Source organism: Poromitra crassiceps (assembly GCF_964638095.1).
Source record: "Poromitra crassiceps genome assembly, chromosome: 9".
Taxonomy (NCBI): Eukaryota; Metazoa; Chordata; class Actinopteri; order Beryciformes; family Melamphaidae; genus Poromitra; species Poromitra crassiceps.
Window position 1 is genome coordinate 29,835,460 of NC_139630.1, and position 12,726 is coordinate 29,848,185.

The following is a 12,726-nucleotide window of genomic DNA, read 5'->3' on the forward strand; positions in this document are numbered from 1 at the left end:
TGAAGCCTGAGAAGTGATTAACAGACGGTGGTGAAGCCTGAGAAGTGATTAACAGACGGTGGTGAAGCCTGAGAAGTGATTAACAGACGGTGGTGAAGCCTGAGAAGTGATTAACAGACGGTGGGGTGAAACCTGAGAAGTGATTAACAGACGGTGGTGAAGCCTGAGAAGTGATTAACAGACGGTGGTGAAGCCTGAGAAGTGATTAACAGACGGTGGTGAAGCCTGAGAAGTGATTAACAGTGCATCCTCCAGTTGCCCAGCCTCCATTTATGCAAATTAGGAAACTAATGAATTCCATTAGGATTCAGCAAATGTCCTAGCTCCTGAGGAGCAGCCGCCAGAATCAATGTGTGTGTGTGTGTGTGTGTGTGTGTGTGTGTGTGTGTGTGTGTGTGTGTGTGTGTGTGTGTGTGTGTGTGTGTGTGTGTGTGCGTGTGTGCGTGCGTGCGCGCGTGCGCGTACACACATTCAGTCACTCTGCCACTTTTAATTAAAACTGTGGGATTACTTCTTCAAACAGACTTAAAATCTGAAACATTTTAGACCCTATTTGGTATGAAAGCATGTTTGGGGTACTGCAGCTGAGGACTATAGACGGTTTTCACCAGAGCACAACCCGACAGCACTTCCTTTTCCTCAGTATTCGGCAAACTGCAGAAATATTCACTCGACATCGTTACTTTTGTTTTCGCCGCTCAGCTGTATAGACGGTTTTCACGGAATGGTCAGTCCTGCACTTGAATGTTTTCTTTTCTTTTATGTCCATAGCAAACACTGCAACAGGAAGTGAGCGGGGGTTCAATTTAGAATGTTTTTGTTGTCAAGTTAAAACCGTCTATATAGGGTGAGCTAGTCTGCCACTTTTCAAGCTCTGATTTAAATCCGGTCACACTTCACTGGTAAGAGCACAACAGCTATGTCTTTCTCCAATCTCTCTCTGTCTCGTCTCTCGCTCATGTAAATTCATGGCGATGGAAATGTTCTCGGAGATAAACAAAAGTCACTCTAAACATGATGTGAACCGTGGGAAAATGAGAGGACAGCTTATGCTTATGCTCTCAGTTCATATTGTAGGTTGAGTGACTTCACTCACACTTTTACTCGTAGATAGGACTTGGCAAACATGACAGAAACACAAATGATGGAAGCCTATTAACACGTTCACTGCCAATGGCGAGTTGACTCGTCAAAAAAAATCCAACGGTTGACTGCCAACGACGAGTTGAGACGTCAAAAAAAAAAAAAAAAAGTTTTGACGGTGCTACGTGGATCAATGCCCCCCACGTCTCCTATAAAAATATTGGAGCTACCGAACGTGTACAACCCATTCCACCGACCCACTAAGTGGCGACAGTACTCTCCATTCTAGAGGAAGGCAAGCAAAAAGCAGTGTGAGGAAGCCATTCTCATGAAAATGGATTGGCGAAAACGCTTTCGCGCTTGGGAGCTGGCGGTGGGGTTTTGCAAATTTGCATAATAGATTACGGGTGGAACACACTTTGAAACACGCAGCATAAATAAGACCAGAATCGCAAAAGCTTCATCAAAGCTCTCAGAACCCCGCCACGGGGTTCTGAGAGCTTTGATGAAGCTCCTGTGCCGCCAGCAGACAGGCACAGCAGCAGCAAAGCAGTGAGCCTGGTGACGCGAGGTTACAGCAGCAACAGAAACGAGCTTGTGACACGCCCGCTGCAGCCAAGAAGAACACACACGGAGGGAGGAGTTTGAAGGAGAGGGGTGTTTCCTGCTGTTATGGAGGAAATTACTGTTCAAAACTATTGTTTAGATGTCTGACGTCTTACTGATGCCAAAAATGAATGGTTAAAGTGACTGTTCTATCGAATTTCACAAAAAGCCGTTTATCTCTGAATAAATTTTCAGACGCTGAAACCATGCTGTATTCAACTGCTAATGCTTACATAACTACTAACTCTACAAACTAACTCTTTTAGACAGAGAAAGCACACATTCTATTAGTTCTTTTGAGATATTGTGTGTTCACAAAATCCTAACAGAAACGAATCCTCGGCTCTTGAAAGATGAGCCAGAATCCTCAAAAAAACCCTCTGGCAGAAGCTAACTACAGTATTGAAAAACGGCTGGCAGTGAATGTGTTAAGATCTCTCCGTAATATAAAATAAAAACACTACTCAATTGTGAGTTTTCTTCTCGCAATGACTTTTGTTCTCACAATACCGAATGGATGCTGTATGTTACGTTATACTGTACGGTTACTGTATGGTTCTATACGTCACATCTGTGTCTGTCTGTCTGTCTGTCCATCCGTGTGTAGCATGAAATGATGTGTAGCCTAGGCCCCTCCCCCACGGCCTAGGCCCCTCCCCCCTGGCTCCACAAGCAACAGAGACCAGCAGGTTTGATGCCAGTGGTCGAGCGAGGTCGACAGTGAATGGAATATTATTCGTCGCGTGAGCGACGTTAAGACGAGCTTAACCCAAAAATGTGTGTGTTTTTTTTTTAGTTCACATACCTGGGTATTCAGTGCACCTATTTAATAATGTATGCCAAAAAAATCTAATTTCTTTAGTTTTTCACACTTTTGCACATCAAAAGTTCATTTTTCAGGATTTCATTCATAACTGTAATCTACAGTTTGCTGACATCACCTAGTGAAGCCTGAGAAGTGATTAACAGACGGTGGTGAAGCCTGAGAAGTGATTAACTTAATATATGATCCTGGTGAACACAAATTACCACTCCCATAAACTCACTCAAGCCGAGATACGGGCGAGGCCGAGCTATGAGCGAGGCCGCGCAGCGGCCGAAAATACAATTTAGATAAAAGAAAACATGCAAGGGGATTTCAAAAAGCCCTCAAGGGGCTCGACAAGAGGATTTCCCTCAAATAGCCATAAAGTATTTAGAGGTATGTAGAAAAATACATAATTAAAGAACACACACACACGCTCACTCACTCACCCCCCCCCCCCCCTCCACACACACACCCTCCCCCCCAACACCCAGACCACACACACCCAAAGACATGCAAATAAATGCATCCTACAAGGAAACACACACACAACCACCACCCTACATCGCGATACAGAGATTAAAAACAAACAAGAAAAGGAAAGTGCAAAAAAAAAGCTACACAATAAGAAACAAACAAGAAACAAAAGGAGAACACAGAAAGGCAAAGGTTTGTTGGGCTATTTATATCCACCTTATTTTTGAATGCCCCACTGTAAAAAATAATTGTGCGTACAAGGTCCGGTTTAACGTGACTATTGCTGCAGCTTGCCATTTCCTAATGTATTCTACTTGATTTGAAAAGATGGCCACCTACACTCAGTCTCTTGTACCCTGGCTGAATTGAACATAACTTGGTCAATAAGTATATAACATACAAAATAAAACAACCCGTAATATCTTAATTTTATGTAGAATGCAGAGGACATGTAACTGTTTAGGTAAACTTGCATTCCAGGAATATTGTGCTCTTAAGATGACGTTAGTGGCTCGAGTCTGTTTCGTCCTGAAACCCACACGCTTTGCGGTGGTGGTTTTAGCGTAACCTATGTGCGATTCGAGGCGTAAAGTATGTGCGTTTTAGCGTAACTTATGTGGGATTCGAGGCGTAACCTATGTGGGGTTTGGCGTAACCTATGTGCGATTCGAAATAACGTATCCGAGATAGAAAACGTTATGAATATAGCCACGTTATAAACAACAAACTAACGCCGGTGATCCGTATGGAAACATTGTTACTCGAAATGGTTAATATTGGCCACAGCAGGCGATTACCCATGAATGCACTGCGCACTTAAAGGGATATTTATCGACGAGATTTTTGCCAAGCTGGACCTGATTAGTGATTTGCTCCGTTCGCCCAGACGGGTGTCAAGCTGTCAGCAACAAGGCTGGGAGGATCACACCGGAAGAAGCACCCATCAGCAGATCAGGCAAAAATGGCCGCCAAAAATAAGGTGGATAGCAAAGTATTTTTCATAAAAAAATGTAATGACTGAGGAGAAAGTTCAACAAGGAGGGGAGGGAGTGAATTCATTATCTTGGAACCTCTATAGGTGATCTTAAATTGAGACAAAGTGGTAGCGATTGAGGGGGACGCAGCTGAAGTGCTCTTCTTAAAAGTGAAAGGCTTAAATGTTTTTGTTTTCTTTTGGTGTTCTGAAAACTAGGACCACCCCCGTGGGAGTTGGACACCTCTGCTACTGTTTTTTGGCAGAGCGCTCTGGCCATCTCAAGCTGAAAAAAGTTCAACATTTGGAGGAAAAACGCGCTGCTCGTCAATGTCACTCCTCCTACCTCTTCTCCTGCCAGGGGGATCTTCAACCTCCACTGCTGCCAGAATTGGCAATAATCTAGCTGGCTTTCATGTTTACAGTCAACAACATCAAACAGACGAAACTAGCTGGCTACCGTCCGCGTGATCGTTGCGTCCTGAACTGTACTGCACGCGACTGCAGGGGAAAACAAAACAAAGGATACAAAAAACGCTCCGTTTGTGCGCCATGGAAGCGCTCTCGACATGATTTCCAAAGCGTTCGCACACGTTTGGTGTGCACGGCCGCTTATAATCCCAGCACATATCCTCAGCAATGATGACATCACAATTGTTCAAGTCACATCACTGATGACATCAGTTGCTCGAGTGACATCGCTGATGACATCACAATTGCTCAAGTGACATCACTGATGACATCACGTCTGTCACAAATCGTGATGACACCGAGGCCCACTTAACCAATTTTAATCATTCTTGCAGTGGTTCCCAACCACGTGGTCCAAACCCTCTGGGGTCTACTGAGCTGCGTGGAGTGAGTGGCTGCTGTGGGGGATCGTCTTTCACTTGACCTGTCCGTGGTTACTTCCATTTGTTCCTAATAAGGTTTGGTCTTGCAGGGTGTAATAATATCTAAGATATGCGTTGAATGCTGCCTTGTATTACAACATTCTTTGGAGCAGCAACACACCTCAGTCACCTGTCATTTTTACCTGCCCAGCAGCATACCTGTTTACGTGCCCCAGTGTCTCTCTCTCCCTCTGTCTCTCCCTGCTCTCTCTCTCTCCCTGCTCCCTGTTATACGGATGGAGAGACTTAGGTTTCTGAGGACCAATTCACTTAAAAAGTTCTCAACCATTTAGGACCCGTTTCTAGCCTACCTTGATGAGGTTAGGGGTGACGGGTGACTTGCCTGCTTTCTCATGGACTCCTTGTGTGAGGTCCCAGGAACAATATCTTTCACAAGCACATAAGCACCTTATGTGGCTGGTAATCACGTAATATTGAATGTCAATAATGTACTTTTTTTTTTCTTGTGTCTGAGTGTGTTTGTCTTGTTTGTGCATTGTTTTGAAAAATTGAAAATAAAATATTGAAAAAAATCAATGAGGGGAAACAAGGTGGGTAGACTACTCACCTTGGATAGTTTACCCACATCTGTATTTACCACTAAATCCCTGTTTACAATCCACTGTATGAATCAGTATAGGCTACATACAAAATACTTACCAGTTCCTACTACTTAACTGTCAATCAGCACCATGTTGGTGATGTGAGGAGTTTGGGCTGATTGTTGATTGCCTTAACTTTGCTAGAGGGTGGGCCTGTCTGACGTCATTCCGCCTGACAAACACAGGAAGGGAATGTTTGGAATGAGAGACGTGAGAGGAGCCGCAGGGAGAGCCAGCGTATGGGAGAATGCTTTCTCATGTGGCGTCAAGACTGAATGCATTGATGGAGATATATGAATGGACTAATGACGGTAGTGACACCAAACTCCAGTAGATGTTCCATCAGTTTATGTTGGTAGCAGTTCGTCTATGTGGACTATTTTTCTCTGCACGTGGAGTCTCAGCAGAGCCAACAGAGCATTTAAACAGTCTTCCTCTGCACGATGGAGTCACAGCAGAGCCAACAGAGCAATTAAACAGTCTTCCTCTGCACACTGGAGTCTCAGCAGAGCCAACAGAGGTGCTCTGGTGTTTGCCGAGTGGAGGCAAGGCAAGGCAAGTTGATTTGTATAGCACATTTCATACACAGTATTTAAAGTGCTTTACATACATAGTTGCATGGATAAAAAGAAAGTGTGTTTTTACCAGTTTATATTAAATCCTCTCTTTTTCCTAAATCTACTTTGAACTATAAGTCACAGAATACTTTCTCTTGGTTATCTTAACTCAGTTCAAACCTCACTGCTGCAGTCAGATCTCTGCTAAATTGCAGATGTGATTGTTAGCTTGGTTCAAAGCCTTTGCCAGACTCTAAGACATTTGGTTCAATAGAGAGGAGCAGCGTGCACAACTCCAAGTTTGAAGAACCGTTTCGGGTGCCCGGTTGCAGCAATGAACAGGAAAGGGGGGAAAAAAGGCACTCACAAGTCAACTTCTCTTTGTTTAATAGGACAAAGAAACGTACGCGTTTCAGGGTCAGGCTACTAAAGTATAATTCAATTATTCCATCGACTTGGCAAACTAAAACAAGGGCAAATCCGGCCCAGGACCACGTGCGTCATGTGGCAACTGGCAAACGTGGGGGCAGGCTTACTTGGGTTGTGGCTAGATGGGGTACAGCCACGGATGGAGTGACGCAAAATTGTGGCAAATTGTTATTCCATTTAATTTGTGTCAGTTTTTGTATAGTGTCATCATGAAAGCAAATAAAACAGGGTGAGATAAAGGACACATCCTCCCAATATTCGAGTGTAATCATGATAGCCCATATATCTTGCAGCCCTATTATTTGCTATATCAATGTGCTTCAATGTGTTTCTTGTAGGCTAATATAATCTTGCAATGTAAATGAAACAGATTTTTAACAGCATTGATGTCGCTGGATTTTGTAACTGTTTGAAAAAGTACAATGTATGTGCTTAATATTGCTTAATATTAAGATATTAAGCACCTTGAAATGTCCCATTTCGTTTTCAAGAATAATACATCGCAGGCAAGCAATAGGCTCGCTAGACAAACAGAGGGATGCTTTCCCCTTTTAAAATCTGTACAGAGATCAACCATTTCTGAATGTATGTTCTTCACTGAATAAAAAAATAACTGTGATTAAATCCCAAACTAAATCAATGTAGCCTACTCAGCTCAGTCAGAGAGTCTTGAAGGCAAGAGTAAAAGTCTGCCTCATTGACAACCAATCAGAGGTGTGTCCTTCAGGCCAAAATGACGGATTTGCACAGAGGTTGCAATGGAACTGCAAGCGTTCGGTTGTTATATAACGTCTTTGGCTCAATGCGGTGAAACACAACAGAAACTTAACAAAGGAAAGAGAAACGAAAGTCAAGCTATAAAATCGCGTCCAGCCTTTTAAATACTTTTTTCCTGGTTCGGTTGCACACATGCACGTTAAGGTTACAGCATGACTGACGTAAATTAAAGTCCCATTCAGCAGCTTTTCCAAGTTTTGCTATTGGAGAAACTGCGCCCTCTGGGTGCAATAACATCTGTATCGATATCGCCATTCAAAGTAAAAAATACGCACCGCCAGAAAGCTCTATGTACATGTTGACATGTGACATCAGGTACTCACCACGTGATGAAATAATAATCCATAGTTACGTGAAACGTCATTTTCGTTGCCTCCGGGACGGAGTCACAAAAATGCTTAGTCCCAGGAGAGGCCTTTGGAGGGCGGTGTGTGACCAATTAGAGGCGACATTCTCCCTGTTACAAATATCACAGGGGTTGTCTGTGGAATTCGCCTATCTATGTAATTTTACAATCATAAAATGGACGCCACTTACGTTAGGGATGCTGACGGCTAGTTGGTTAAACGTTTAAACGCCCACTCCCTCAGTAGTCGGTGTAGTGCAAAGGAGCGGAAGGGAGACGGCATCTCATAAAACCAGCGCAGTTTGGCAGTATTTTGATCCAGTCAATGAAAATATGGTTGTATGTAGGCTGTGTCAGAACAAACTGGCATATAACGTTAACCACTCGACCGACATTCAGCACAGGCATGTGGATCGCTATGGCATTGCTAACGCGTTAGCCAGAAAAGCTAACCCATTTGCCACACAAGATAACGCAGCTCATATGGCAATGAATGACTGCACAAGATGCTTCCACTCGAGCGGCAGGCAGGGTACAGTGGATGGGAGGGATTGGCCATGATTGCATTGCATTCTAGATTGTGGCTGATAGCCAATGCAGAAAGCAGAGCCCAAAAAAAAGTTCCTCTCTGCTCAAAAACCATCTTGTTACATGAGTATCACCATGTTGTTGAAAGCAATTATACAACTGAAACACCCGAAGAAAACGTGCAGCTTTGACTGTGTGTGTGTCCCCCCCCCCCCCCCCCCCCCCGCCCTTTCTTATTCTTTTTGTTAATCATATGCAGGATCTTATGAAGAGATCAATGGCAGATCCAGGCTTCGTTTCCAAGTTGGCTGGATTTTTTGCCAACTGCACTTACCCTAATGGCACCGATGGGAACATCAGTGGCTCCGGTACTCTGTGTGACGTATGCGACCCTAAGGAGGGCAGCATGCGTTTGGAGGCAGTGTTCATCCCCGTGCTGTACTCTCAGCTCATTGTGGGTCTCCTGGGGAACGGGTTGCTCCTGATGCTCGTGGCTCTGACCCTGAGGGCGACAAGAGCCAGGAGACGAAGGCAGTATAAGCTCTACCTCCTGCAGCTGTGTGTGGCCAACTGCGGGCTGCTGATCACACTGCCCTTCTGGGCTGCACAGGCTGCTCAAGATGAGGGCTGGAGCTTCGGGATACTCCTCTGCAAGATCATTGGAGCCATGTTCACGGTGAGCGGAAAGAAGCACTAACACTGACTGAAGGCTTGTTGAACTTTTGACGTTATCTTCTACAATGCTTTGGATAATATGGTTACAATTGCATTTCACCTCTCTCTGATGCTGATGTCTTTGTGCCCCCAGTTCAACTTCTACTGTGGGATCTTCATGCCGGCCTGCATGAGTTTGCATCGCTTTTGGAGTCTTGTCTTTATTTTTTCCAATGAACGCTGCTTCTTCCCCATCAGCTGCCTGTTGGCCTGGCTCTTCTCCCTGCTCCTCACCATCCCTGACTGGGTCTTCCGGGAGGCTGTGAGGGATGACAGACGAGGCAAAACAGAGTGCGTTCATAACTACCTGCATTCCACTCAGTCAGTATCTGACTGGCAGCTGCCTGAGTCACGCCTGCTCTACCACATAGTAGGGTTCCTGCTGCCTTCAGCCATCCAGATCCTCTGCGACTGCTACCTGCTGCGACGGCTGTGCCTACACCCTGACAGGCAACTGAGGGGCGTCGGATTCGTCCTGCTCCAGATGGTGTTCTTCCTTCTCTGCTGGACACCGTACAACGTCACCCTCATGTTGGACACACGTCACTCCAACAGCAGCAGTCACGACTGTGAGGTCAGAACACGTCTGGACAGAGACTTGATGGTCACCTCCTCTCTGAGTTACCTCCACTACAGCCTCAGTCCCCTGCTTTATATCTCTATTGAAAACAAGCTCCGGCATGAGTTCATGTTCATGTGCAAGGGCTCCAGGCATACTAGAGTAACCACTACAGCGAAGATGGGTGGCTCCAGGCTCCAGGCCACTAGAGTAATCAGTTTGCCGGCGGTAAGCTACACTGGGCCCAGGCTCCGGGATGACTTCCTGTCCATGTTTAGGTGCATGGCGAGGACGGAATCCAGCCCTAGAGTAATCAGATTACAGCCTAGGGGAAGCTACACTTGGCCGGCATCTGCAGAGACCTCCAGCTCCATTGGTGATGCGTTGATGATGTAATAAGAGAAAGACAGATCGACGAGCAGTCACAATCTGACCAACTCTTTTAGAGCAAACTGCCAAAACACAGACACATCAACCCCACTACATGAGCGATGTTTAAACAGCTGCATGCACTCCCTGGGAGTTGGACCCACCCAGCCTGCTCAGCCAGAGTGACATCACATCATTAGGTACAAATTATTAAAAGATGTTAGTTCAAGAAAGGGCCCAGGTGTAGCCTGAAAAGGTAAGTTTTTAGTCCCCGCTGAAATTGTAAATAAAAGACTGGAATAAATTCTGCAAATGTATTTGACAACCCAAATAAAATCGGGTTTGAGGTCACCTGTATTGGCTAATTGATTGCTATTTAAGAAGTGGCTGATTCTGGTTTTGCCCCGTCAGGGCAGCCAATCAGGCTACGTTGTGCTGCTCAGCAGCTTTGGAGCACAGAGAGTGAATAAAGTGTACGACAGGTGCGTCGGAGGAGAATGCAACCAGTAGAATAAAGAAGCTCCCGCACACTGTCTTTTTGACACACACACACACACACACACACACACACACACACATCTGACTCAGGTGAGGTCATTCGTTTCGGCATGTGTGGAGGTAGAGCGGTTCGTCCACTGATCGCTTTGGATAAAAGAGGTCGGTGGTTCGATCCCCGCCTCCTGCAGTCTGATGTTGAAGTGTCCTTGGTGGGCAAGATACTGAACCCCAAATTGCTCCTGATGGCTGTGCCAGCACCCTGCGTGGTAGCTTGTCACCATCGCTGTGTGAATAGGTGTGAATGTGTGTGTGTGTGTGTGTGTGTGTCTGTGTGTGTGTGTGTGTGTGTGTGTGTGTGTGTGTGTGTGTGTGCACACACGCGCGCGCACATAATATATGTGTCAATGGTGAACTTTAAAAAATGCCACAGGTACACTGTTCTGTTGAAGAACTTCAAAAGCCCTTATTAGTCCATGGCTATAGAAAAGCTAAAAACTGCAATAGCAACAGCCACAAGGCTTTTGAACTTCAATGGAACAGTGTGCCTGGGACATATTTAAAGTTTGTCATTGACACTTTTTATTATTCATCTTTTTCTATTTACTAAAGGAGACATTTTCCTCTGTAGTATTTGATCCAGCCCAGCCCACTCCTACCTGTTTCCTGTCTACACTGATTAACCTATAGACCCACGCAGCACTCCTATATCCTGACTCGTATACATTATATATTGCACAGTTATTTACTGTTCAATGTAACCAAGACTGTTATTAACAGTTATTACACAGTACATGTATTTCAAATTGTGTGTGTGTGTGTGTGTGTGTGTGTGGGGTGTGCACAGCACATTACAGTATTTCTCAGTGAACGTGAAATTAGCTAGTATTCTCTAAACCTACGAACACTTAACACGTTAAGTGCCATAGCCGAGATAATTCGTCTTACATAATCCAACGCTTGAGTGCCAGAGCCGAGTTTACTCGTCTTACATAAACATTTATTTTTTTTGACGGTGGGACATCAATCAACAACTTTTACATCTTCGAGATCACTATTGGAGCAAGAGAATGTGTATAATCTATTTTACCGACCCACTAAGTGTTGACAGTGCTCCCCCAGACGACCGAAATCAAAGAAAAAACTGCCACGGGAGCAAGCCGTTCAAGGAAATGGCGAGGCGATTTTACAGTAATCCATTCAAGACTTGTCTTGCCTGAGAGCGGCCGCGCACCGGCAGCAGCACACAGAGAGCGGAGAGCGATTTGCAAAATAGATTATAGGTGAAACACACTTTGAAACACCTCAGAAAGGCCAGAATCAACATCTGCCCATCGCCCACGCATTCCCCGGCCCATCTTGACTCGCACAAGGAGCGTCCGCACGCAGGCAAGCAGGCAGGCAGGCACGCAGGCAGGCAGGCAGGCAGCAGCAACGCGCTTCTGACACGCCCGCTGTACAGCCAGGAGGAAGGAGGAGAAGACACACGGAGGGAGGAGTTTGAATGAGAGGGGTGTTTCCTGTTGTTATGGAGGAAATTACTGTTCAAAACTATTGTTTAGAATGTCTGACGGTCTTACTGATGCCAAAAATGAATGGTTAAAGTGACTGTTTCACAAAAAGCCATTTATCTCTGAATAAATTTCCAGACGCTGAAACCATGCTGTACTCAACGGCTAATATCTACATAACTACTAACTCTGCAAACTAACTCTTTTAGACAGAGAAAGCACACATTCTATTAGTTATTTTTAGATGATTGGTGTTCATGAATTCTTAACAGAAAATAATCCTCGGCTGTTGTAAAATGAGCCAGAATCGTCAAAAACACCCCTGGCACAACTTACCCACAGGATTGAAAACATGGCTGGCACTCAATGTGTTAACACATTCACTGCCAGACTTTTTTTTTTTTACTGTAGGTAGGTTCTGCCAGAGGTTTTTTTTGAGGATTCTGGCTCATCTTTCAAGACCCGAGGATTCTTTTCTGCTAAGATTTTGTGAACACACAATATCTCAAAAGAACTAATAGAATGTGTGCTTTCTCTGTCTAAAAGAGTTAGTTTGTAGAGTTAGTAGTTATGTAAGCATTAGCAGTTGAATACAGCATGGTTTCAGCGTCAGAAAAATTATTCAGAGATAAACGGCTTTTTGTGAAATTCGATAGAACAGTCACTTTAACCATTCATTTTTGGCATCAGTAAGACGTCAGACATCTAAACAATAGTTTTGAACAGTAATTTCCTCCATAACAGCAGGAAACCCCCCTCTGCTTCCAACTCCTCCCTCCGTGTGTGTTCTCCTCCTGCCTCCCTGGCTCTGCAGCGGGCGTGTCACAACAAAGTTGCTGCTGCTGCTGTGCCTGTTTGCGCGGCCGCTCTTTGAGGAAGTCTGGGTGGACTCGCTCGTTTCGTGGAGTTTTGGTTGAGAGCTTTGATGAAGCTTTTGCGATTCTGGTCATATTTATGCTGCGTGTTTCAAAGTGTGCATCCAATCTATTCTTGGAACCCCCC

General features: G+C 44.9%; 2 protein-coding genes across 2 annotated transcripts in view; both read left to right on the forward strand.

The window, feature by feature from the left end:
* Positions 1-8,353: 8,353 nt before the first annotated feature.
* On the forward strand, positions 8,354-10,228 carry LOC310782253 (C-X-C chemokine receptor type 3-like; the record flags this gene model as incomplete). Its single annotated transcript, XM_083642933.1, has 3 exons — positions 8,354-8,752; positions 8,885-9,559; positions 10,130-10,228. The coding sequence occupies 3 exons, from the start codon at positions 8,354-8,356 to the stop codon at positions 10,226-10,228; spliced, it is 1,173 nt and encodes a 390-aa protein (XP_083499059.1).
* Positions 9,895-12,726, forward strand: part of LOC310782706 (H-2 class II histocompatibility antigen, A-U alpha chain-like) — a 12,865-nt gene continuing 10,033 nt past the window's right edge. The window contains exon 1 of the mRNA XM_083643434.1: positions 9,895-9,974. The gene's annotated coding sequence lies outside the window, so the exon portion shown is untranslated. The remainder of the gene's footprint in view (positions 9,975-12,726) is intronic.